General features: G+C 39.4%; 2 protein-coding genes across 3 annotated transcripts in view; both read left to right on the forward strand.

The window, feature by feature from the left end:
• The window catches only part of galnt16 (UDP-N-acetyl-alpha-D-galactosamine:polypeptide N-acetylgalactosaminyltransferase 16), a 56466-nt gene extending 39614 nt beyond the window's left edge, over positions 1-16852 (forward strand). The window contains exons 7-15 of the mRNA XM_063007337.1: positions 2473-2560; positions 2807-2891; positions 7373-7476; positions 10384-10510; positions 10598-10690; positions 12820-12903; positions 13034-13157; positions 14258-14374; positions 16570-16852. Coding sequence (XP_062863407.1) covers positions 2473-2560; positions 2807-2891; positions 7373-7476; positions 10384-10510; positions 10598-10690; positions 12820-12903; positions 13034-13157; positions 14258-14374; positions 16570-16713 — 966 coding nt within the window. The 3' untranslated portion in view covers positions 16714-16852. The remainder of the gene's footprint in view (positions 1-2472; positions 2561-2806; positions 2892-7372; positions 7477-10383; positions 10511-10597; positions 10691-12819; positions 12904-13033; positions 13158-14257; positions 14375-16569) is intronic.
• Positions 16853-24920: 8068 nt separating this feature from the next.
• Positions 24921-26383, forward strand: part of numb (NUMB endocytic adaptor protein) — a 56472-nt gene continuing 55009 nt past the window's right edge. For both annotated transcript variants that reach the window (XM_063006932.1, XM_063006933.1), the window contains exon 1: positions 24921-25073. The gene's annotated coding sequence lies outside the window, so the exon portion shown is untranslated. The remainder of the gene's footprint in view (positions 25074-26383) is intronic.

Here is a 26383-nt window from a genome sequence, read left to right on the forward strand (position 1 = left end):
TAAACACAGTGTCCCCTCACTGTCCATTCTATTACAACAGCGCCCCGTGGGCAGCGTCCTGTGACCACTGATGAAGGTCTAGAAGATGACCAACTTAAACAGCAGCAAAAGATGAGTAATCGTCTCTGACTTTACATCTACAAGGTGGACCAACTAGGTAGGAGTGTCTAATAGAGTGGACAGTGAGTGGACACGGTATTTAAAAACTCCAGCAGCGCTGCTGTGTCCGATCCACTCATACCAGCACAACACACACTAACACACCACCACCATGTCAGTGTAACTGCAGTGCTGAGAATGATCCACCACCTAAATAATACCTGATCTGTAGTGGTCCTGTGGGGTCCTGACCGTTGAAGAACAGGGTGAAAGCAGGCTAAAAAATGTGGAGAAATAGATGGACTACAGTCAGTAATTGTAGAACTACAAAGTGCTTCTATATGGTAAGTGGAGCTGATAAAATGGACAGTGAGTGTAAAAACAATGAGTTGGTTTTAATGTTATGGCTGATAAGTGTACAGTATATATATTATTTTTTTTTATTGAAACTTTTTTTAATTGAAGGTTAAAAAGGGCTAAAAAATAAAGGATAATAATAATGCTAAAATGTAAATACATTTTGTAGAAGTGTGTTACAGGGCAGCAAAAACATTTGGTTTAAAGTAATCTTACATACAGTACATGCACACATGTAGTAGAGGCCAAAAGTCCAAGACCACTAGTGAAAATCCTTGTATTTTTAATTACAAATTATAAAAATGGCATATTAATTTAAATAAAGGTAGTGGGCAAACAGGGGGCTGTGAATGTATTAAAATAAACAAGCATACTCAGAGTTATCCAGGCATTCCATGCTATTCATTGGAAAGGGCTCAAAGAAATCTGACTTTTTTGTAAAAAATAATTGACATTAGGGATGTCCCGATCTGATCTCAAAGATCGGAATCGGGGCCGATCAAGGCATTTTTTAACTGATCGGTATCGGCTTTACTAAGGCCGATCCTAAGCCGAACCTTTGTTTTATGTCAGCATGTCCGCTGTGTGGAAATACTTTAAATTGGAAAGTGAAACAAGTCCAACAGCGGTGTAATGTCTGTAATGCGAGCGTTTCACGAGGTGGTAGGAGCAGAGCTGCGTTCATTACTGTAGAATTTTACTATTTACATGGTGTGTGAGTCAAGGATCACTCCGGTTTACAAAACAATAACTTTTAATCCGAGTATGAAAACTTCAGGACCATAACATACAGCTTTTACAAGTTTACGTGTTACAAGACTGAACGACATCTCAGTATCAAGCACTCTGATTGTCTTAGTTATGTAACCGAGCGTCGTAGTGATGCACTTGCTTAATAAAGAAATAAATACACGGTATATTCACAAATTGTCGGGAGCATAACACTTTATTAACTTCTTCTGTTACGGTACCGAATAGCGGACAGCTAGAGTCATCGCATTAGCCAAGCACGCTATTCCATGCACTATGGAAACCCCAAAGGGTCAAAACACACTCACTTTGCGTAGAAACGTCCATCAAACCATTGTCACAATACAACCACAGAAACGTTTGTTACAGTTACAACACGGCAGGCAATTTTTTTCCTACAGCACTGCAGAGCTATTCAGTTGTTAAACATATACATTGGATTAATTTGAATAACTGTAATGTACTTGAAGTGTGCACTGTGTGAACAGTATTATCTAGTTCTTATCTAGACAATATCTAGAAAATACATGTATCGATTTGAGACTCGGTATCGGATCGGGATCAAAATTAAAGATCGGGATCGGGAACTAAAAAACGTGATCGGGACATCCCTAATTGACTGTTAGTTTTGAAGTTGTGCTTACTTGCTTTTCGGTAGGAGCACTGGAACACAGGTTAAGAACACTTAGCCTTACAGTGTGAAGCATTCCAACATACAAAAACCATGGAAATAAATAAACCACTGCTAAAGAAATGCCATGAACGAAAGCTTCTGTGACCCTGGTGCTAATGCTAAACCCAAAACATACTATGAAAGTATAGCTGTATGTTATAAATAACTGATGGAAATTGCAGATTGACAGAGTGACAATGCATGGAGGATACAATGCTGTGAGACAGTGGAATTAACTGGAGGGATATGAGAAGCAGGAAAAGAAATTAGCACCAGGTGTTAGTACTCAGGGGATTTGATGGGAACTGAATGCTGGGAATTGCTGTTCGTTACATAAAGACTAAAAGCTTGTGAGCTTTTTCTGTTTTTAAATATTCAGCTTTTCACTGAAGTGTTATAGTGTTTTTAAGATTTGTAATAAAAATGTATTAAATAAAGGAAACGCACCATGTACAATCTGTTAGTAGTGGTCACAGACTTTTGGCAGCCACTGTAATAAATGAATGGATTTTTGTAATTACTGAGTAATTCAGCACTAGGACATTTTAAATGGCACCACATGTTCAGAGCAGTTATTAGTCTCTTTCTTACAGGACCATACTCGTGTTGTCAGCCCTATCATTGACGTCATCAGCCTGGACAACTTTGCTTACCTGGCAGCCTCTGCTGACCTCAGAGGAGGTGAGAGCAAGATTTGTAATCTCACTGCGCTCAGTCTTTCCAACCAGCAAAGGATTAAGAGATTACTATGTGCAGTCTGAACAGTGTAGAATGTCAGACATAGTAAATACATTCTCATTTACTACTAATACACTGTTGTGTAAATCAAATCTTTGGGTTGTAGGCTGGATTAAATTCATTAGTTTGTAATGAAGTGAATTAAGCAGTTAATTGACTTGGTTTGCTGGTTTTACTCTTTGAATGCAGGTTTTGACTGGAGCTTGCATTTTAAATGGGAACAGATTCCTATTGAGCAGAAAATGGCCCGAACTGATCCAACTCAGCCAATAAGGTAAAGACATGCAAAGTCTCTCCTCTAGATTTCTCTTTTCTCAGTTCCTCTCATCTCACTCTTATCTTTCTATAATCTCTTAAAGTATTATCACCAGTACATAGTGAGATAGGGGGTGAGCTGAGTGACTAGGCACGTTGAAAATAATATTGTGAGCCGCTCAGGTGGCGCAGTGGTAAAAACACACGCTGAAACCAGAGCTGGGATCTCGAATACATTGTATCGAATCTCAGCTCTGCCTGCCGGCTAGGCTGAGCAGCCACATGAACAGCAATTGGCCTGTTGTTCAGATATGGGATAGGGATAAGCCGGATAGGGTCTCTCTCTCTCATAACTAATGCAATTACGACGTCTGCTGGCTGATTGATGGCGCCTGCACAGAGATGAGAAAAGAGTGCTCTCAGGTTGTGTCTCTCCATACACAGTGCTGAGCTGCACTGCACTCGTCAAAGTGTAGGTGATAAAATGCATACGGCAAGCTGTCCACATGCCGGCGGGGGCGTGGGTTAGCTTCGTTCTCCTCAATCAGAGTGGGGATCGGCATTGGGGTTCGGCATGACGCAATCGGGCAATTGGATACGTTAACAGGGAGAAAAAGGGGAGAAAATGCGTAAATATATATTTAAAAAAAAGAAAATATTATTGTGATATGTTATGATTCACATTTTTCAGTATGTTGAGTATCACAAATTCTTGTTGGTTTGATTTCTGTTTTCAGCATTTAACAGATGCTTTTATCCAAAGCGACTTACAGTACTGTGACAGTAATTGTGTCTAAGTAATTGAGAATTAAGGGCCTTGCTCAAGGACCCAACAGTGGCAGCCTGGCAGTGGTGGGGCTGGAACCAGCGACCTTTTGATTACTAGTCCAGTACCTTACCCGCTAGGCTACAACTGCCCTGTTCCAGCTTGCCTTCCTTATTATTGTGCAAACACAAATTATGACAATGCTTTGTTTCTCAAAATGGTGTTTATGTTGTTTGTTTACTTTAAAATAGGTATTTTAGACATTCATGCTTAATGTAAAATGAACATTAGCTTTTCAGAGCATAATGTTATTAGATATATAACACTATATGTGCATTTGGGTGGCACAGTGGTAAAATATGCTAGGCCACTACCACTGGGATCCAGGATTCAAATTTTCAGCGGTGCTATCAGCCAATCAGGCATCTACATACAGACATGATTGGCTATGTCTGAGGGTGAAGGGCTGAGGCTGTGTGATACTTTCTGCATGCACCCAGTGATTCTGGGGAAACCGGCCCACCACCACCCTGAAAGCACATAAATTATAGGAAAAAAGATCAGAGAAAAGCCATGTTTATTAGAATCTGTGTGAAATCTGAAAAGGTTAAGTAATTTTTTTTTTTATATCTTTTTACTCCTTTGTTGGTGATTTGTTTCCAAAACCTAAGCGAAACCTAAACTAACCTTTTCTATTTAAAGCACATTAAAACTATTTATAAAAGTAAAACTTTTACCACAGAACAACTTTCACAGAATCACTGTTGCAAAATTTAGCAGAATGTCAAGAACATGTGAAGGAACTTTAAACATCTGGTGACACCTGGCAGTAAACTATAATAGCATGTTTTTCACTTAAACTACATGCCTACTTTACATTCTCTGTCATTTTAAAAGCATGTAACAATTAGTGCAACCAAACACCTGTGAACCAGAAAATAAAAAGTACCAGTGTAAATTACGAAATGTTTTAGCCAGACCAAGGTTTAACTCATACATTTATATATTATTTTAGATTTGTACATTTCATAATACTGTAAAAACTGTTAATTCCTCACTGATTTCTCATTAAGTGTCGCTATTACTCTAGAGACAATGTGCCTGTATTTAGATTCTGTATTTCTGTGTGGTCCTAATCACTTGTCCCATTTGTCTTTTCATTGCTTTTATGTTTTTTTTTCAGACCCATCTCAAGTTTTCCATAATTTGCCCATTTGTCCTCTATTTGTCTCTTGCCCTTAATGAAAGCATTGCTGCTTCTAACACATTCACGGCATGCTTTCCTTTCTGTTCCGTGTTTTCAGGTTTTATCCCCACCTGGTTTTTAAACATATATTTGTCTGTAATTACTCTGGCTGTAAATGGATCTATGCTGTGGATCGTCAGTCTTTAACACCTGCATCTCAGCTAATGTTGGACTGTGAAAATAGGCTGTATTTGTTTTTCTCATAAAGATAGTTTTACAGTGATGCAGTGTTGCACAACTCATATAAAACAAGGATTATTTGGGGTTTAGTAATTTTGTTCATTTTATAGCCAAAATTAAAGTTTACAGGTTCTGCAATCATGCCCAGTTTGTAAAATTTTGCCTTCCATGCCAAACAAGTATAAAGAAGATACTTCATGGAATCTAATCAAGTCGAATTTATTTGTATAGCACTTTTTTAGACATTGTCCTAAAGTCATTTTGCAGCATCCAGGACTGACAAACCAAACACTTCTGCTGAGCAAGCTGAGGGCGACAGTGGCAAAAATATCCTCCCTTAAATTACAGGAAGACACCTTAAGAGGAACCAGACTTGACAGGGATCCATCCTGGATGATAATTTGAATGAATTAAATTTAAATCGAACACATACTGTGAAATACCATACTCTCTTTTAATTGTATACATGTAACGATAGGATCGTTTTACTTTTTACTTGTTTCAGTGTCACAGTGGGGCCGCACCATGACACTATGATATGAACATGTAGATGGTGGATTGGCTTGTTTAAATTGCTCTCTGATATGAGTAGCTGTGGTAGCACAGTGGCTCGGTGGGTTGCACTGTTGCCTCACAGCGAGGAGGTCCTCGGTTTGATTCCCAGGTTGAGTGGTCTTGGTCCCTTCTGTGTGGAGTTTGCATGTGAATTTTCTCCGGGAGCTTCTTTTTCCTCCCACAGTTCAAAGACATCCAGTCAGGTTAATTAGAGCTACTAAAATTGCCGTTGGGTGTGAATGCATGGGTGCGTGTGATTGTCCTGGTGACCTAACGTCCAGTGAATTGGACCCAATGCAACCCTAAATAGGATAAGCAGTAGGGATGCACGATGATATCGGAATTCTATCTGTATCTGCCGATAATATATTTTTTAAGAACAATTGGCATCGGGCCGATGCTTAGATTTGGCCGATGTTTCAAACCGATATTTGCCGACGCATTTATTATTTGCCGGAAGAAGACGGGGTGACGCAGGCCGCGCTACAGCAGTGCAGCAAAAATGTCTGTGGTATGGAAGTTTTTCAAAGTGAGCGAGCATGACATAAAGCATGCAGTTTGCAACACTTGCTCAACTAGCGTCTTGCGTGGAGGGAGCAAAGTAAGAAATTTCAACACCACAAATTTAATTATACATCTGAAGGCACACCATCCTGACAAATATACAGAGTTCCTCACGGTGAAAGAGGAGACTCGCACAGCACCGCGCACGCCAGCAAAATCTGCAGCTACTCAGCCGGTTGACCAACTCCTTCAGAAATTTAAGAAATTTGACAAAAACAGCCCAAAAGCTACAGCTATTACAGCAAAGGTGATGGAATTCATCGCTCTCGATGATCAGCCGTTCTCTGTTGTGGAGGATATTGGATTTCGCCGGCTGCTCGAGCATCTTGAGCCACGTTACACCATACCTAGCCGTCGTTACTTTTCCGACGTAGCCCTACCGGAGCTACACAACTTGGTAGCGACTCACATTCACAAGCTCATTGACGATAATGTGTCCTCCATTAGCCTTACCACGGACATCTGGACATCTGATGTGAGTCCAGTGAGTATTCTGAGTTTAACTGTTACTGTATCGTTGATTAATTACACTGCTAAAAGGCAACTGGCATTTCTTTGCTTTAATTTTACTTAAATCTATTTATTTTTAATTAATTTGAGTAGATATTATTTTATTTAAGTTGTTCATTTAAAATCCTTTGATATAAGATCACTTTTTAAAATGTTTTTTATATATTATTAGTTTGAATAGATCTATTTTATTTAAAAGTGGTGACCAGTCTGTGTAGAACCAGTTAGCTAACTAAATGTGCCTAATAATTTTCTCAGGAGACACCTTTTATTTTATTGTTTGCATACAGTTGGTTAAAAGCTAAAAAGTTATGCAAATAAATGGTGCATTTGTTTATAATGTAAATCGGGGGTGTCTGATCTCTCTGTAAGTTATAAATGTGTATATCGGCATCGGCATCTGTAGATAAGTACGTGTATAATATCGGATATCGGCATCGGCCCAAAATTCCCATATCGGTGCATCCCTAATAAGCAGTGGTAAAACAGGCAATTAAATAATTAATGTATATGTGTGCTGTCCTGCATTGGATTGACGTCCTGTCCAGCACTGCAGTACCAACAAACCTGACCGGTATGAAGTGGTCAGTAAAAGTGAATAAAGGAACAAATCAAGTGTTGGGTAACTTTGTCTGTGAAACAAAATTAAGTCATTTATGTTTTTTGTATCCTCATTTAGGACTCCAGTTATTGCTGGTGGGATTTTTGTAATGGACAAGAGTTGGTTCAATCACCTGGGACAGTACGACACTCATATGGATATCTGGGGTGGTGAAAACTTTGGTGAGTTCACGCAATAATTCTGTCTAAACACAATGATCTAGCATTACACAACACATTAATTCATCTTAACATAAAGTATTGTGTTTTTCCTACATATTTGAAAGATTTTATATCTTTACTTTGGGTTGAATAAGCATGATGAGCACTGATGTCAGTAACGCGTTACTTAGTAATGCGTTACTCTAATCTGACCACATTTTTCAGTAACAAGTAATCTAACGCGTTACCATTTCCAATCCAGTAATCAGATTAAAGTTACTTATCCAAGTTACTGTGCGTTACTATTTTTGCGTCTCGGAGAGTGACGTCTGGCCTATGCGACAATTAAGTCACGAGCTGCGTCCGGAATCGCATACTTACAGAGTATGCACTAGATTGGAGGAAGTATGCACTACTCGGCCGGTAAAGAAGTACATACTTTCAGTACAGAAGTGTGCAGTATGCACACAACACCGCTACGTACTACACGTGGGGACGTGATGACGTAATATCACCATAGTTACAGACTCATTACAAACCCCACTCGCCAAAATTTAGGATATTTATCGTCTTTTTGTTATTTATTTGTCTCTAAAAAATTTTATTTTATTTATCTTACTTACACTTGTGAACAGAGGACTTTTCCGCGTCTTTCTTGTTTCTTATTCCGCTTCAATCGCCTACGCAGCTCCAGTTGCATTACGGCAGCTGCTGAATGTAACTTGTAATCTAACTTAGTTACTTTTAAAATCAAGTAATCAATAAAGTAACTAAGTTACTTTTAAAATCAAGTAATCAATAAAGTAACTAAGTTACTTTTTAAAGGTAACTATGCCATCACTGATGATGAGTCAGTTTGAATAACTGTAGGGAGTTACAGCTGGTACATGGTTACTGCTATGATGATTTGATTTGATGAACATTGTCACTCCAAAGATATTTCAGTTCATCTTTGCTGTCACTCTAATGTGCAATTTATTGAAGCTTTAGAAGTATAAAAATATGCAGCTGTGACTTCCAGCCTTCAGAAATTAAATTCTGCCAAAGTGGGATTAATGGAGTAAGGATCAGACTGTATCTGTGGGATCTGTAGGAAGAGCCCTCTGCTGGCTAAATGAATGTTTGGGATTCCTCATAAATTCTCCCCAGTCTTTCAGAATACTCTGCTCATTTTCATTATGGAAATATAAATTTAATATCCTTTAATATAGATTCAATGATGTGATAAATCTGCAATATTCTGTTATTACAATCTTTTATTCATTCGTAGATGATAATAACTGGTAACACTGGGAGCATGCCAGTGGGAGCGTACCCTTGTGCTGTGCGACAACCACAATGTCTGCTGTGCCATCACACTGCCCAGTTTTAAACCTGATTTTATACTGACTGGGCAGACATAATTAGCACCATCTTAGTAAATGGTCTTTTATTCAAGGTTTTGATTTAAGAAAAAATCCACTAAATAAAATTTTACATTCCTACATGGCGGGATGGCACAGTGGCTTGGTGGGTAGCACTGTCGCCTCACAGCAAGAAGGTCCTGGGATAGATCCCCAGGTGTGGCAGCCCCGGTCCTTTCTGTTTGCATGTTCTCCCTGTGTCTGTATGGGTTTCCTCTGGGAGCTCCGGTTTCCTCCCACGGTGCTAAGACATGCAGGTGAGGTGAATTGGAAATATAAAATTGTCCATGACTGTGTTTGATTTTAAAGACTTGAACTGATGAGTCTTGTGTAACCAGTAACTACTGTTCCTGTCATAAATGTAACCAAAGTGTGTAAAACATGATGTTAAAATCCTAATAAAATAATAAATAATAAACATTTCTACATGGCCAAATAATTGTGGACTGGTGTATCCCAAACCAGTTTGCATTATTCTATAGTTAATCCCTGTTTCCTCTAGATTTTAAAACATGACTGCAGGGATTTGCTTATGTTTAGCCAAAAAAGCATTAGGTTGGTCATTAGGTACTCTACTGGAACTGAAAAACCCAGCTCAAACTATGAAAATACTTTAGAGAAAATTTTCCTCTACCAAACTTCACAGCAGCTTGATTTATGCCTGGTAGTGAAGTATGATTAATCACTCCAGAACCGCCGCTCACCAAAGCTGACATTTCGAACTCATTGGTTTGAAACTCAGCTCTGCCATCCGGCTGGGCGGCTATATGAACAACGATTGGCTTGTTGTTCAGGGTGGGAATAGCCAAGTAGGGACTCTCTCTCATGGCTGATGCAATTATGACCTCTGCTGGCTGATTGATGGCGCCTGCACAGAGACGGGGAAAAAGTGCGGGTGAAAAGGTGCAGTCGGCTGCTGCACACGTGTCGGAGGGGGCGTGTGTTAGCTTCGTTCTCCTCAATCGGAGCTGGGATCGGCATCAGTGGAGAGAAAGCGAAATACAATCGGGCAATTGGATACGCTAAAGTCAGGAGAAAAAGAGAGAAAATGCATAAACAAAATATATTTTTAAAAAATCACTCCTGAGCCTAAGATGCAACTGTATTAAGTTGCAAGTGTGAGCTTTATCACTTACCATTTGTGTGACCTGCTGTTGCTTCTAGAGCCGTTGTTGCTTTTTCACTTTATAGTAACAACATTACATCACTGAACTCTTCAATATGAAGGGATTTTTACACACTTTTGACCATATATAATGTTATTTCCTCATTTCCCCAATACTTGATCTTGCCCGTGAGGAATAGATTTTATCAGTTTATTTTGCTTTTGCCATCTGGTCTCTCTAATCCATTTATCCTCCTTTCTATAATACCAAACCTTTTACTCCTGCATTCCTCTTCATTATTAAATTCCTCTCTGCTTTTTTGTCTTTCGTCTTTATCATTTTTCTTTGTGTGTTTTTTCCCTTTTGGCTCATCTCTCCTATGTTCTCCCTCTCTTTCTTTCCCTTTGGCTCATATCCAGAGTTGTCTTTTCGGGTGTGGATGTGCGGAGGCAGTCTGGAGATTTTACCCTGCAGTCGTGTGGGTCACGTATTCAGGAAACGCCACCCTTACGACTTTCCAGAAGGCAATGCTCTTACATACATCAAGTAAGTGTGGACCATAATGTAAAGTACAATGTGTTGCTGTTCTGGAGCTGTGCTCTTTAGTGATATGTGCTTGTTTATGTGTGTCAGGAATACACGCAGGGCTGCAGAGGTGTGGATGGACGAGTATAAGCAATATTATTATGCTGCAAGACCCTCTGCTCAGGGCAAGACCTATGGAAGGTTAGTATTTGCACCTGCTTTTAAAAGGGTTCCATATACACAAATTTGTCACATTTGATATATGACTTAAGTAAACAATCCCAGTTTTCAAACTGAATGGGCCAAATGAATAATTAGTTTTCAATGACATTGTGGATTCATTTTTTTCTGCATTGTTCTCCACACTGTTATCTGGTCATTTTTATATTTTATTTAAGTTTTCAAACAGGAACAACAATAAACATTAACAAACAATCCCACACTATACATAAATAATGAATTAAAAAATAGACTAATTACTTAATAAATAAATACACAATATGTATAATACGTAAAGATAAAATAATAAGGATAAAAAAGAATTATATAAAAAAAGAAAATATTAAATAAATAAAATACAATAAAATAAAATAAGATTATGGCCTCTTAAGTACATCCATAAATGCCTTCTAAACAGAAAGGGATCGCCCCAGTGCAACTGCACTGGAGCACCTCAACTGTTCTAGTTGAGCAACAATCTGGTGATTTTAACTAGGATATCCTAAGTCCATGATTATAACAGGCAGACATTGTTTACAGAGCACACACAAATGAGTTTGTGGTTGTGTTCATGCTTTATGTGCTTCATAATGCTTAACAATGCAATTTATAGTGCACTAATTGAACATACTATTTACTAAAGTAGTGTATGTTTGTGTTGGACACAAAGAGATTTAACTGCCATGATTTTTTTTTATCTACACCTTAAGGAGGCATAAATTGGTTGTAAATTATGGTCATGCACTTAAAATCTTTGCCTCAGTAGTTTCTCTAGACACTAAGTCTAGAAAAGTTAGTTGGTTACGTTCAACTACATTATATTATATCAGATTAGATTCATTCATTCATTGTCTGTTTTACTACCACTTTATTCTATTAAAGGTCGCAGTGAGTTTGTTACTGTGTGAAGGGCTAGAAAACCCCAGACAGGTTGCCAGTCCATCACAGGGCAAACACACACACACACACACACACACACACACACACATACCTAGGGGGGCTTTAGTATCTCCAATTAACTAGATGGCATGTCTTTGGACTGTGGGAGAAAACTGGAGCATCCAGAGGAAACCCACACAAACACAGGGAGAACATGCAAACTTCACATAGAAAACCTGGACTGCACAACATGGGAAGCAAACCTAGGACCTTCTTGCTGTAAAGTGACATTCACCAAGCCAACGTGCCACCCTTATAGATAGATGGATAGATGGATGGATGGATGGATGGATGGATGGATAGATAGATGTAAATATAAAACACAATATAAACATAACACTATGAGCAAAACAGTTCATTACCAGTTCTAACTAAACATACTAATAAAGAACAGAAAGGTTGTCGATATCTTGAAGCTTTTCCCGACATCAGTGTAGTAATTATAAGACGATAAGCAGAGCTTAACCTTTATACTGGGACATGATGCAAATTATTCAAACCGTTTTGCTAAACAAACAAACATGCAGGGTTTCAGATGCAGTCAGATCCCAATTAGCACTGTACTCTGTAGAGATCTGTAGCTGTGTTAATTAAAATCAAGCGTCAACTGTTGGAGGAAAAATTTTAACCACATTTTAAACAGACGGCCTTGTCTTGGTTAACCAGTGAATCATCCTCAGCATTTTCATGTTTTACCACTGCTTTATAGTGGTCAGAGTTGTTGGAGGGTCGATTTTTCCAGAATCACTGGGTGCAGTGCAGTCACAAACCCTGGACAGGATGCCAACTCATTGTGGGGGATCAGTCATGCCGTATGTAGACACCTGATCAGCCTAAGATCGCAACTTGGCATAATACTCACAGCCCTGTGTGAACTGCAGTTATATACTGTATGTATGCTACAGTTATGCTGTTTGGATTTTTCACTGAGTGAAATAAGGCTCATTTATTTGGTTTATTATGAGACTTATTCAGACTTACTTATAAATTCCTTTAAAAATTTCTCTGTGATTAACCTGCTTTCACTCCCTTCCCCGACCTGAGCTACCCACACACCAGTTTGACAGAAATATTGTGGCCTGCTGCCTGGTCCAAGCTGTAAAAATTTTTTATTTTTCTTGATTTAATATAACTTTTTTCCTTACCATTCTCTCATGTTTATCTCTGTTCAGTATTGCAGATCGTCTGGAGTTGAAAAGAAAACTAAACTGTAACTCTTTCCACTGGTATCTGGAAAATGTGTATCCAGAGCTCAGGTGAGTTCTTCCCACCTTAGTGAAGTGTGTTTTCCACTAAAGGCTTGCTAGCCTTACATTACTCATATGCTGTTAATCATACAGTTCTGTTTGCTCTTAGTTTAAATGTTTTATTTTCTGTGTTCATCAGTATTCCAGAGCAGAAGATTACATACAGTCTGCTTCAACAGGGTGGACTCTGTCTGGAAAGCCACAACACAGACAGTCTGGGTCTGGCTGAGTGTAAAACTGGTTCGGGTATACCTACCTCACAGGTATGTGTGTGTGTGTGTGTGTGTGTGTGTGTGTGTGTGTGTGTGTGTGTGTGTGTGTGTGTGTACATACTTACACTATATGAATAAGAGTATTGGGACACCCCTTCTATTTATTGAATTCATGTGTTTCATCCACAACATTGCTAACAGATGTAATAAATTAGTTATATAAAGGAAATTACATACTTCAAATTTAGCAACAACATTTTGGAAAGGCTTTGTCATGTCTGTATGTAGACACTGGACTGGTCGATAGCACTGCTGTAGATTTGAACCCCGGATCCCAGCAGTAGTGGGCTATTGTTTGCTTAAGTTCAATGTTATATCCAAAAAAGAAAGAGAAATTTACCCATAAAAAATCTGAATAAATAAGTGTCACATCATTTTATGTTTAAAACCCTATGATTGGCATGTAGCAAAAGCACTTAGCTTTAAAATTCTTCCAGTTACCAAAAAATATGTTAAAGTCTAATATTACACAGTACAACAGCCAAATAATGCTTTAAACTGTTTTCAAAAAATAAAACTTTGCAACAAAGAACGCTGCAAGTAATGTATGTGGTGCACCCCTAATAAAATAAAATGATTGTAAGCTATTTTAAGACTGGTACTATATCACATCAGGTGATGCAGCCATAGGATATTAAAACCATAAAATCTTGACCATGTCTGCAGCTCTTCTTGGTCAGGGTGAGGGTCGGCAGCAACTGCCGGGAATTGGAAACAACTACATTGAAAGGAGAAATTGAGGAAATGTAAAAATAGAATAAAAACAAACTTCACAGTGTGAAACACTTTTATTTATCTTATTTATATTTTTTTCATTTACTGCTTTTTACTGGAAACACAGGGTATGAGGCAAAAATACACCATGGATAGGACACAAGTCCATCACAGGGCATCACACACTCACACATTCTCCATTATTAACCTATTAACCTTAACTATTAATCATTTGTGCAAGCAATATGCTGTGAAATAAATAGAACATAATTATTTTGAATGGCATTTATACATCTTTTTTCTGACTGGAAGATTCTATGCAAAGCTATTTAAAGTAATACCCTCCTACCCTGTCTTAACCTCTTGTTTCGTTTCAGAAATGGGTACTGGTTGAGCCACAGATTCGCCAGCATGACCTGTGCCTGACAATCACTGCATTTTCCTCAGGGTCAAAGGTTAAATTGGAACCATGCAACCCTAAAGAATCTAGACAGGTAAGCTCATAGTATCAGGACTGCTTATGCATGCTGTGTAGCATATATGACATTAGAATGGGCAGTAATGGCACTGCATTTTTATGTATAAGTACAAAGAATTCTGAGGCATTACGTATACCATGGAACACAGTAAAGATGTTCATTAACAAGTGGATAAATATTAAAGGAGCTTCAGGAATTTCCTGCCAGTGCTGGTGGTGGCAGCATCAGCTTTGTGGCTGTTTTTTCTTTAGTCAAGGTGTAGGGTATTAGGAACAGTTCCGAATATTTGTCAATCCTGGTACAAAACCTTTAGACCTCTACTAAAAAGCTGAAGATGATGAAGAAATTCCACCTTTAGCACAACAACAACCCAGTTTATACCTTCACATCAACAAAAGAATGGCTTCAGCAGAAGAAATTTAAAAATGGCCCAACCAGAGCCCAGATCTGAATCTAAATGAAAATCTTTAAGGTCACCTAAGGAGGGTGATGCACAGGAAATGTCCTTGCAGTCTGAAAGATTTGGAGTGCTTTTGCATGGAAGCATAGACGTCTTTATTTTTAGTTAGTTTTTTATTGAATTGTAGAGATTATAGGTCACATTAAGGGTAGAATAGGTTCTAAAATGTTTCACCTTTGTTTATTTTTTACATCACAAAATACTAGCATTTTAACAGATGTGTGTAGACTTCTATAACATCACAATGTCTTTAGGAGTCCAGAATGTAACCTGATAATGAACCTAGCACACCATGCAAATATACAGTGTGTGTGTTGTGTTGCTATGCAAAGTGAACAACACTTGAGATAAATAACACTACCTCTTACTGCAACTCCAGAATGATTAGTGTAAAATCTGGTGTGTAAGAAACTGCCTAAATGTATTCTCTAGTGATCTTAGTGTGAGCCTGAGGAGATACAAATCTCTAAATATCAGGTTTATACTGCTGCCTCACGTTCCAAACCAACGTGACCAATCTGCGTCTTCACTATCAATTATAAGGGATTATGCTCTCTTTCCAGCACAGCTGAATTTGAAACTGATCAAAGCCTGATTTATGTTCTTTTGGTTGAGACTAAACACAGACCATGTGTGTAAAAGTGTGGGAGAAAGATTGAGTGAGAAAGAGAGAGGGAGAGAGAGAGTGCTTAATAAATGGTTTTAGTACATTTGTTTGTGTCTTGCGTCCACCAGTGCTCAGTGACGTCTCAATGGAAAGAAACCGCCCTTTCGAAACCCATTTATTTTGATAAGTTGTGCCTTCTTGTGCTTCTAATACTGTCAGATTGTGAATTCTAATAGTAAAATACTAGGTATCTAATTAATTAAATTAATTAATTACTAATTAAATTACAAAAAAAGTCAAATAGTAAATTTTAGGTATTGACAGTTGACTACAATGTCCTGATAGGAATTCCAAACTTAAGCTTATGACATCTTTAGCCAGAATGTTTAATTTATACAGACATTTCAGATGACAACCCGTCCCTAATTTATTAAAAACATTTGAGTTGTGTGCATAATATGAACACAAACTTTGAGTGCATATAAAATTGAGTGCATAAAACACATTGAGAGCAGTTTCTATAGCTAGTAGACAGGGATGAATCTGAAAGCGTCCACACTAATCACCAGCATGTGGGTGTTGTAATAAATGTAAATGTTTACCATTCTTTCATCCTTTTATATGTATCTAACTTATCCAGCAGATTTAATCATATTTCATAAAAACCACAATAATACCCATATTAGATCGTACACCACCTAGGGTATAGTGCAGACTTGGAGAGTTGGAATCCATTTGGGATTTAACCCACCCTCAGATTCCCTACTGATGTAAAGTTGTGTGCATAGTAGCCCTGTACCTTAAAAGTCTATGTAAACCTTTAACTTCAGCTATATCTTGTTGATATGTTTGCTTTGATGTCAGTTATGGTGTTGTATTATCTACCTATTTAAATATATAGAAGTCTGTTCACTGCCTACATACATCACAAAGACAACAGCCAAGTAAATTTTACTATACATCAGCCAAACGTTTTACTATAAGGACTGTATAGTACTAGTTTAGATTATGCATTGTTCTGTGTCATCAATATTATTGAGCTTTTAAAAAAACCAATGTAGGTTCCAAGTAATTCCAAGTTTATTGTACTTCATTGCACATTAACCATATTTCTATGTTCTGTTTGTTTCTCTTGTCCAACAGAGATGGAAGACCAGAGGTCCAGCACTGCAGCACTTGATCAGTGGATTATGTCTTGACAGCCAGCCTCCTGCAGGGCCGCCCATTATTGCACAGTGTCGCCCCCAGTTGGCCAGCCAGTCCTGGGAGCCTCATTTACTCACTTGACTTTGAGATGGTGTGGAAAAGGAGGGTGAGAGGGACCAAGTTCAGAAGGGTCGCAGAAGCTTGGTGTGCTTTATGGCCCAGAGGAACATGTCTGCACACTGTTTTAGTTGAAGGTGCTGCTTTTAGATAAGTAGACAATGGCCATGTCCAAAGTTACTTCTGTATCTCAAGCTCCCTTATCAATCCTCAAACCACTGATATTTAAGATTAAGGACATTTGTATATTAAGAGCTTTAGTTGTGCAGTTTGCTCTCATTTCAGTCATATATTCGGACATGGTCAAAGTTTACAAAATGAAATCTTGTGTGAAAACGTTTTTCTTCTGATGAGGACTCAAAATGAAAGACTAGTTATGTATATTTATGCTTTTTACTACCTTTAAGAAGAGCCACTGAAAGCCTATCTGTACACTGTCATGCCTACGTTCAGATGCTTTTGTAAAGCTTTTAATAGAGTCAGCATTTCTCTTTAAGCAGTATTATTCAGTGTTTAAACATTTTGATACACAAAGCATCAGGTGTACATACTGTAGGGCGTAATCTAGTCTGGACCAGTTTGGAAAGTTAAACTGCACAGAACATGTCAGATCATGACCTTTGGTACTGTAAACTCTTCTCTCATGTTAAGCAGTTAGATATCTGATCTCAGAGTTGCGTTAAGAAGCAGAGAGTAACATGAAAACGCTGATCTGTTGGGCTTAAACTTCATCCCAGGCTGTTTGATAAAGAAACAAATGTAGCAGATTTTAGTCATTTTGTTACATTTAGATCATATGCAAGTACTTTAAATGATCTATGGTTTTGCATGGTACTGTGAAATGCAGCAAAAAGGCATTTGTGAAGTCACTTCCAAAGACTTTTCATTCATTTTTGATTGTTGATTTCATCTGTGTTCCATGTAAAATTTTGTAAATGTTTCAGTTGAAACAGGTTTTGTTCATGATAAAACAGCATAAAAGTTATTTGAAAATAAAAGTCTATAGCCCAGAAAATAAATCCTATTTCTTGATGTGAATGTTTCATACTCACTCTGTACTTGGCCATCGGTGTGTAGACAAATCTTCTAATTTGGCTATTCTGCCAAAATTGCACCCATTACTACATGGCATGACTATGCAATTTCTGTAAATAAACACTGGGAGTAGAATAAGTTAAATGGAAGACCTTTGCCATAAAATTTCACCTGTTTAAAATGCTGCTCTGGTAAATACCCAGGGATGCTTGTAGGGCTAGTAGGGTTTTGTCTCATTGCTGATACAGTAGTGCCATCTTCTGTCCAGTGGTGGTGTTAACACAGGTAGAGAAGAAAGACAATGGGCATACACTGTACAGCTTTCTGTAAGAATCCACCGCTGGCTGGTGTAAAAGAAGCAGCCGGTGACTTCAGACATTTGGAAGGGCAGGGTGCTAGTCTACAGCCTGCCTTGACCAACGTAGTGGTGCAAGCAGAAGAGGAATTGTACTGGACAATTAGAAATGAGTAGAGTTTGTTTATTGGGATTGTAATGTCATGTTTTACACTTTGGTTACATTCATGACAGACATGGTAGTTACTCAGTACAGAAGGTTCTTCAGTTCACAAGGTTATATCGAACACAGTCCTGGACAATTTAGTATCTCCAATTCACCTCACTTACATGTCTTTGGACTGTGGGAGGAAACCGGAGCTCCCGGAGGAAAACCACGCAGACACGGAGGACATGCAAACTCCACACAGAAAGGACCTGGGACCTTCTTGCTGTGAGGCCACAGTGCTACTCACCGAGCCACCGTGCCGCCCGAAATGAGTAGAGTGAACAAAAAAGGGGGGTGTTCAAACTGTGTTGTTTTTATATCAGTTTTGCTTTTATGATTTGACCTTAATTATAATAAGAACTATCAACACACACAAAAGTTAGCTCTGTATTTCCTGTCATATTTTCCCCCCCTCTTTTTTCCCCAAGTTTTATCCCTCAGTCTAGTCGTGTCCAATTACCCTGACTGCGTCCTCTATACTGATTCGACCCTTCACCGCTGACTGAGGACGCTCTCAACTGACTTGCGCCCCCTCCGGTACGCACAGTCAGTACAGATAGTGCATTTTTCACCTGCATGAGTCGAGTTCATACACTTGACGGGCACTGTGTATGGAGGGCCACACCCCCATCAGCATTATTCCTCAGCCCTGTGCAGGTGCCATCAGTCAGCCAGCAAGGGCTGCAGTAGCACCAGTTATAAGGACCTATGATCTGACTTTCTTACCCTCTAACCCTGAACAACAGCCAGTCGTTATTCATACAGCCGCCCAGCCTAGTTGGAAAGGCAGAGCTGAGATTCGATACGATTTATTTGAAACCCCAACTCTGGTGAGCTAGCGTACTTTACTGCTGCGCCACCTGAGCGGCTCCTGTCATATTATTTCCACAATATATACATATTTTCAGTGTCTTACAGTAAATGTAAGATATTCACCAACTCTTGTTTATTTAGCATTTTAAAACAAACCCTTTACGTCATTTAAACAATGTTTATGCAGTTCAATATTTGGCCACTAGGTGGAAAGCTGTTATAAGAAATGGAAAATGGCTTTAATTCTGTCTGAGCTACAACATTCAACAGATTCAAATTTCACACTGACACGTTTAAAATAGATGAGAAACATATTAGCATGCTCCTCTAGATCCTACATTTTCTACATTTATATCAAATGTTTTAAACATTATAATGCTGCTCTTTTTTTATCTATGAAATTTAGGTTTAGCAGCAAATTCTGCTGATTTTTGCATGTTTTTTGCATGTCTGATTCACACAAGTCCTGTTTAATATAATTTGACAGCATTGTTTTAAAACCACGTCCCCTGGTTTTGGCACTTTGTCCCTCCTGGCTGTTGATACTTTGATATTTAAAGGTCATCTCAGAGGTCAGCTAGACCTATGAATCAAATGCTGTAGATCTCAGCAGACACAAGCTGTCTGAGAATGCATTTATATATACATCACAGCCAAATGTATTGGGACACCCCTCCTATTTTTTAAGTTCAGGTGTTCCAGCCACACCCTTTGCCAACAGGCGTGTACATTTTGTGGAGCAGTTTAGGGAAGACCCTTTCTCACTCCAGCATGAGTGGGTACATAAAGACAGAATTGGATGAGTTTATGGACGAACTGCATAGAGCCTTGACCTCATGGATGGACACTCGGATGAAGTCTTGAGTTTGAATCTTGATGATTATTTTGTTGTGTCTTAGAAAGGTAAGTTTGGATGGGGAATTACCTTCTTGCCTTCTTGCTCATTAAATTCCCAAAAAGTCTAAGTAGTTAACAGTTTGGAAAACATTGCCCCCCTGAGTGATAGATCAACTGATCAGCATAAGTGAACTTTTGTAAAATCACAAATGGCAAGTGCTGGTTGGTGTGGTGTAAAATACAAACAGAAACAGATACCATGGAAGAATACATTTACATTTTACATTTTTGGCATTTAGCAGACGCTTTTTTTAACCAAAGCGACTCACAGTATACAGTCTAAGCAATTGAGGGTTAAGGGTCTTGCTCAAGGGCCCAACAGTGGCAACCTGGCAGTGGCAGGGTTTGAACCAGCAACCTTCTGCTTACTAGTCCAGTACCTTAACCGCTAGACTACAACTAAATTATGCTTTAGAATCTGATAAACAAATCTGTGTTTGCGGTAGAAAACCACCTGCCAGAATGCATGTTGCCAACTGTAAAGTGTGGTGGAGGAGTAAGAAAATGCTCTGGAACTGTTTTTATGGTTGGACTTGGCTGTGTTGTTTCACTGAGAAGGAATCTTAAAGCTACGGCATAGTGATGTCCCACAATTCCAGCTTTTGACAACAGTTTGGGCGGGGCGGGGCGGGGCGGGGCGGGGCGGGGCGGGGTGGGGCGGGGCGTTACGGTGGCTTAGTGGGTAGCACTGTCGCCTCACAGCAAGAAGGTTCTGGGTTCGATCCTCAGGTGGCGCAGTCTGGGTCCTTTCTGTTTGGAGTTTGCATGTTCTCCCCATGTCCACGTGGGTTTCCTCTGGGTGCTCAGCAAAAATCAGCAAGACTATTCACTGGCTGCTGTAGGTTTCTAACAGTTTAATAGACTATTAACTAAACACATTGTAACAGCACTTTGTTCAAAGCCTCTGCTGGTAGTTAAATAAAAATGTGCTCTTGTAAATGCATTTTTAAAGGGTAAATTGTGTTTGGCTGCTGCTTTAGTCTCACCCCAATTAATATAGAATAAGGTTAGGATTATACATGCTAAATGGATGCAGCCATCATTCATCTACACAAGCTTCCCTTTATTGTAATCACTGCGTGTGAGCCTTTAGCTGTCACCCTATACTTAATCTTTTAAACTTCAGTACGACTGTGGGCCCTGGTCTTTTATACTTTTCAAACACTAAGCAATGCCTCCTCACTCAAGCATGTCCAACAAGCTCATAGTCAGGTATCCACATATCACCAGCACATCCATACAGTGTATCTTGAAGTTTCAGTCAGATAACTAAACTGTGTATATGATGATTGCATTTCACAAGTCAGTGCTCTTGTGCTGGAGAGATAAAGCTGTGACTGTGACAGGCTTAGCATCGCTGATGAATCCACACTCCCTACTGCGTCCACTGCGCATTAGTATGCCACGCATGCCCTGTGCTCTGTTCTGCAGCACAGCATTGTTGGTGAAATACTGTATGTATATGTATACAGGTGAAATACTTCATACATTTATAGAAACACAGGGAACAGATAAGATAAAAAATTAACATAATGTATTCAGTACATACAGTATAGATTGCTATCTTTGTGATCATGAGCGTCATTAAGCAAGGTGGGTATTATTCCAGGATTCTAAGGAATCCTATACAAGGGATTATGAGTTTTTACATTTTTCATTTTTGTGAAACAGACTAACACACCAGAGCTGACATCTGGAACTCATCTTAGCTCTGCTACCAGCAGCTGGCACCTATACAGACAATGTCCGACGGGTTGGATGCCAGAGTGGATTCCTTATAACCTATGCAATTACAGACTTTGCTGGCTGATCGATGATGCCTGTATCAGAGAAGAGGGATAATGGAGATCAGTGCGTGACTCTTCGTACGTGAGACTGAGCCCCATATGAACTCGCCTTGTGCAGGTGAAAAGAAGCAGTCAGCTACTGCACATGTGTCGGAGGGGCCGTGTGTTAGTCACAACTCTTTTCGGCCAGGAGTAGAAATTAGCAGCAGAAGAGAGGAAGCGAAATGCACTAGGGAATTGGACATGACAAGATTGGGAGAAAAACTTAGAAAAATGCAAAAGGTCAAAGGTCAATGGGACAATGGGACATCAACCAAAATCAGAAAATACCAAGATAGTATACTTTCATTGTGGATTTATTGAATTTCCCATGAGCAAAAAGACAATACCTTTTGTCATCCTTGCTGAAAATGTAAGAATAATATTATTACCCATGTCAAGGGGGTCACAGAATTTTTTGCACATGGTGTCTGAGAAAAAAAGGTTGAAAACTCCTGATTTATACAGGAACAGGTTTCACAGATTTGATTCCTACGTGTGTGGGCAGTTGTAGCCTAGTGGTTAAGGTCTAGTAATCAAAAGGTCACTGGTTTAAGCCCCACCACTGCCAGGTTGCCACTGTTGGGCCCTTGAGCAAGACCCTTAACCCTCAATTGCTTAGACAATATTTTGTCACAGTACTGTCGGTTGCTTTGGATAAAAGTGTCTACTAAATGCTAAAATTGTAAATGTCCGTAAAGGAGGGTGGCACGGTGGCTTGGTGGGTAGCACTGTCGCCTCAAATCAACAGAGTGTCGAATTGGCATGTTGAGCTCTGGTTTACTCCTACAGTCCTAAGACATGTAGTCAGGTTAATTGGAGATACTAAATTGACCAAGGTATGAATGTGTTTGTGAGTGAGTTTGCCCTGTGATTTACTTTTTCAGCATTTAGCAGACTTACTTACAGGCTAAGCCAGCCTTTCTCAACCGGGGTGCCGTCAAAAATATTCTGACGTTACTGATATTGAAAATGAAATAAATTTAAAATACAAAAAGTCAACTTATCATGAAAATGTAGACCATTAGCCGCCTCAAACATCAAAATTTGTCTCACACGCCCCTTTCCCCATGCTACAACGTCAACGCGGGTTGCGTGCGTTGCCTATAATGATGAGTCGTTCGCGAACGATCCGATTCTATTGAACGGCTCTTTAAAATGAACAAAAGGAACCGAGTCGCGCCTCTGGGAGCCGCTGTATATATATTTATATTTCTGTGCAGTTCTTATCGGCTGTAATTCAACCATTCCGCTTCCATCAGTAGAGGGAATTAATCAGTCATAATAAGAGCTGTTTATTGTCGAAATTCAAATCACTTTCAGTGTCGCGGAGAGAGCAAGCGACACACACACACACACACACACAGAGAGAGAGGTAATTACCTCATTAATGTAAATATTATAATTTTTATTGTTATTATTTTGCACTGTTTTTATTAATATTTTATTCTATTTAATATTTTTGCACATGTAACTGTTTTGTATATATTTGTTCTTTTTTATTGTTATTTTTATTATTTCTCTCTAACTTGTTTTGGCAATACGAATGTCCTTATTTGTCATGCCAATAAAGCTTCTTTTGAGTTTAAGTTTGAGAGCCGTCACCGAGCTACAGAAAAACCATGAGCAGTGCTAGTGGTATAATGACAAATAATTGAGAAATAAACTATAAACTTGTTTAATGATGTTAAATCTGATTGCTTCATGGCGCGTCTGTTTTGAAGCAGAAACAAACACAGGCACATCTCTGCACAAGAGAGGATTTTTCTGAAACTTAATGCAATGCAACCACAGTACGTCTCATCCCTGTAGTGTTTTTGTGTGTTAGCAGTCCAAGGGATGCAGAGTGTACGTTTTTAAATACATTTTAGACTGGGGTGACTTGAGATTTTGAATACTTTTAAAGGGTACCGTGACTGAAAAAAGGTTGAGAAACACTGATCTAAGCAAATCAGTGTTAAGGGCCTTGCCCAACCTGGCAGTTGTGGGATGTGAACCAGCAACATCCTGCTTACTAGTCCAGTCAGGGCCGGCGCTAGGGGGGGGCTGGGGGGGCATTGCCCCCCCCCCCCCCCCCAAATTGTGTCTTTGCCCCCCCCCCCCAAATTGTGTCTTTGCCCCCCCCCCCAAATTGTGTCTTTGCCCCCCCCCCAAATTGTGTCTTTGCCCCCCCAAGCACAATGCAAGCAACGGCTATTTTTAAAATGATCTCTGAACCAATCACAAAAATGCATTTTGTTTTACAGTGTGAAGATATTTCCTTGCTTATTCCTGATTGGCTCTTTGAGTCATATAAAAATCGGCAGACTGCCCCAAACAGTTCAGTTCGGCAGTATGTTCTGTTAGTGTGAGCGAGAGGCAGGTATACTGGTAAACACTTTTTTTTTACAGAATTAGTATTCTTTTGTTTTCTTTATATTTTAATTTCCCAATAATATAAATATTCTCACTCATTCCTATTTCCACGTTTGAATATTCTCAGTCTGTGTGTAGGTACATTTGTCAGCTTTGACATAAATTTGTATTAAAGCCTTTCAAGAAATAGAGTTGTTCTATTAGTAATGGCAATTTAATTAAGGGGGCGTATTAAAATGAAATACAATTAGATAATCTTTTTTCTCCATTTACATAATCAACATGTATTTTTTAATCATTGGGTTTGAAGTTTAAGTTCGAAAACATGCATTTTTATTTCTTTACCTCATACATCACTTTAAGCCAGTATCAATAGCTTGGCTGTCATCATTCATGCACAAATCAAGCCTTGAATATATTTCTGGCTTCAAAAACATGACTATCAACATGCCCCCTCATTAGGTTTTACTGCCCCCCCAAGCAAAGCAGTCCAGAACCGGGGCTGAGTCCAGTACCTTAACCACGAGACTACAACTGCCACTGTGATGGACTGGTGATCTGTCCATTGTACCCACCGCGACACAGAGTCGGATGGACGTGGTAAACCAGGCAATGAATGAATAAATGAATGAATGAAGTGATGTGTAGGTTTGAACATGACTCACTTAGTCCGGCTCGTTAGTGTTGAGCGTGGATCTGTATGGAGAAGTGGGCGGGGCGTTACTAAGGAAGGGCGAGGTTTGAGGTTTGGCTAAAGCGGGTTAGTAGCGCAGTGTACCGACACAGGCAGGTGAAACGGCGGCGGAGGAGCGCAGGATTGTCCTGCTTATCGAGGGAACTTTACGTCTCACACCGCACCAACACTTATGTTTGGATTTTAGGTCTGGTGTGTGATTTCGACACCTTGTGACTGTATATAAGGACAGGCCGAAGTGTGCTGTTTTTTGCTGAACAGGTAAGTTGACTTGTTTGAGAAGAGCTGGAAGCGAAACTCACGGCTTCAGTGAGTGAGTGTGTGTGGAATGATGTGATTAGCTGTAGCTGGTTTTCGGCTAACGTTCTCTCAGACTGTGTTTATACGCACGGACAGACCTGGACTCGGTTATACGTTGCTGTGTAGGTTAGCTATAGGGAAAGCTAAGCTACCCGGATCATTTGGCGACTCTCCAGGGTTCGTTTTGGCTAGCTGTGGTGTTTTAGGTTAGCGCTAGCTACAGCTGCTACTGACAGCCTCTTTTCTGACTCCTGGGTAAGCTAACTTGCCATATAAATGACGTATTAGCCGGTTAGCCTGGTGTGTTAAGGTGTAGATAACATGGTGCTAACGGGACAAGCTGGCACAACTCTTCAAGCAGGTCACGTAGCTAGATAACTAAATGTTCATTTGCGTGTCTGACTTCAGTAGGCTTTATTAAGTTGTTGAAAGTTGGTTAATGTTTGCGTAACATGGGTTAGCTGTGTTCTCTCAGTGCTAGCTGCAGGACTGAATTTTTTGGGCTGGGCGACGTGACCCAGGCATACCAATGACGTCACGATACGAATTCTCAAGACTTTCGCAGGTACAGATCAGGGTAAAAGTTTACATACAGCTGGAGGAGGGAGGCATGCATGTCATGGCATTCCTGAGCTGTTACTTCAACTGTGTTCTTCTGTGACTAATGATTTGAGGGATCAAATATATGTACACTAAAAACTCCTTATGTTTGTGTTTAACTTGGCTCTTTTACCTCGATCAGCTGCTTTTGATGGCCATTAGCAAGCTTATTGGGTTTCCAACAATTTCAGTGAATCTTTGATTGCTCTGCTTGGCAAACTTTGTAGAGTTTAACCAAATAGATAGATAGATAGATGGATAGATTCAACTTTGTCATTGCTCAGTACAGGTACAAGGCAACGAAATGTAGTTAGCATCTACCAGGCCAGTGTGGCCAGTGATAGCTCAGTGGTTAAGGTACTGGACTAGTAAACAGAAGGTTGCCGGTTCATGCCCCGCCACCACCAAGTTGCCACTGTTGGGTCCTTGAGCAAGGCCCTTAACCCTCAATTGCTCATTGTGTAAGTCGCTTTGGATAAAAGCGTCTGCTAAATGCTGAAAATGTAAATGTAAAATGTAAATCTACCAGAAGTGCAAATAGTAACATTGTGCAAAGAAAAACAGAGAATATCAGTAAACATATGTCTATGATCAATATGAATATAAAGTTATAACTATAGCCATTTACATATATGAAATTATATCTATGTACATAGTACTAAATACATAAT

The sequence above is a fragment of the Trichomycterus rosablanca genome, chromosome 13 (genome assembly GCF_030014385.1).
Source record: "Trichomycterus rosablanca isolate fTriRos1 chromosome 13, fTriRos1.hap1, whole genome shotgun sequence".
NCBI lineage: Eukaryota > Metazoa > Chordata > Actinopteri > Siluriformes > Trichomycteridae > Trichomycterus > Trichomycterus rosablanca.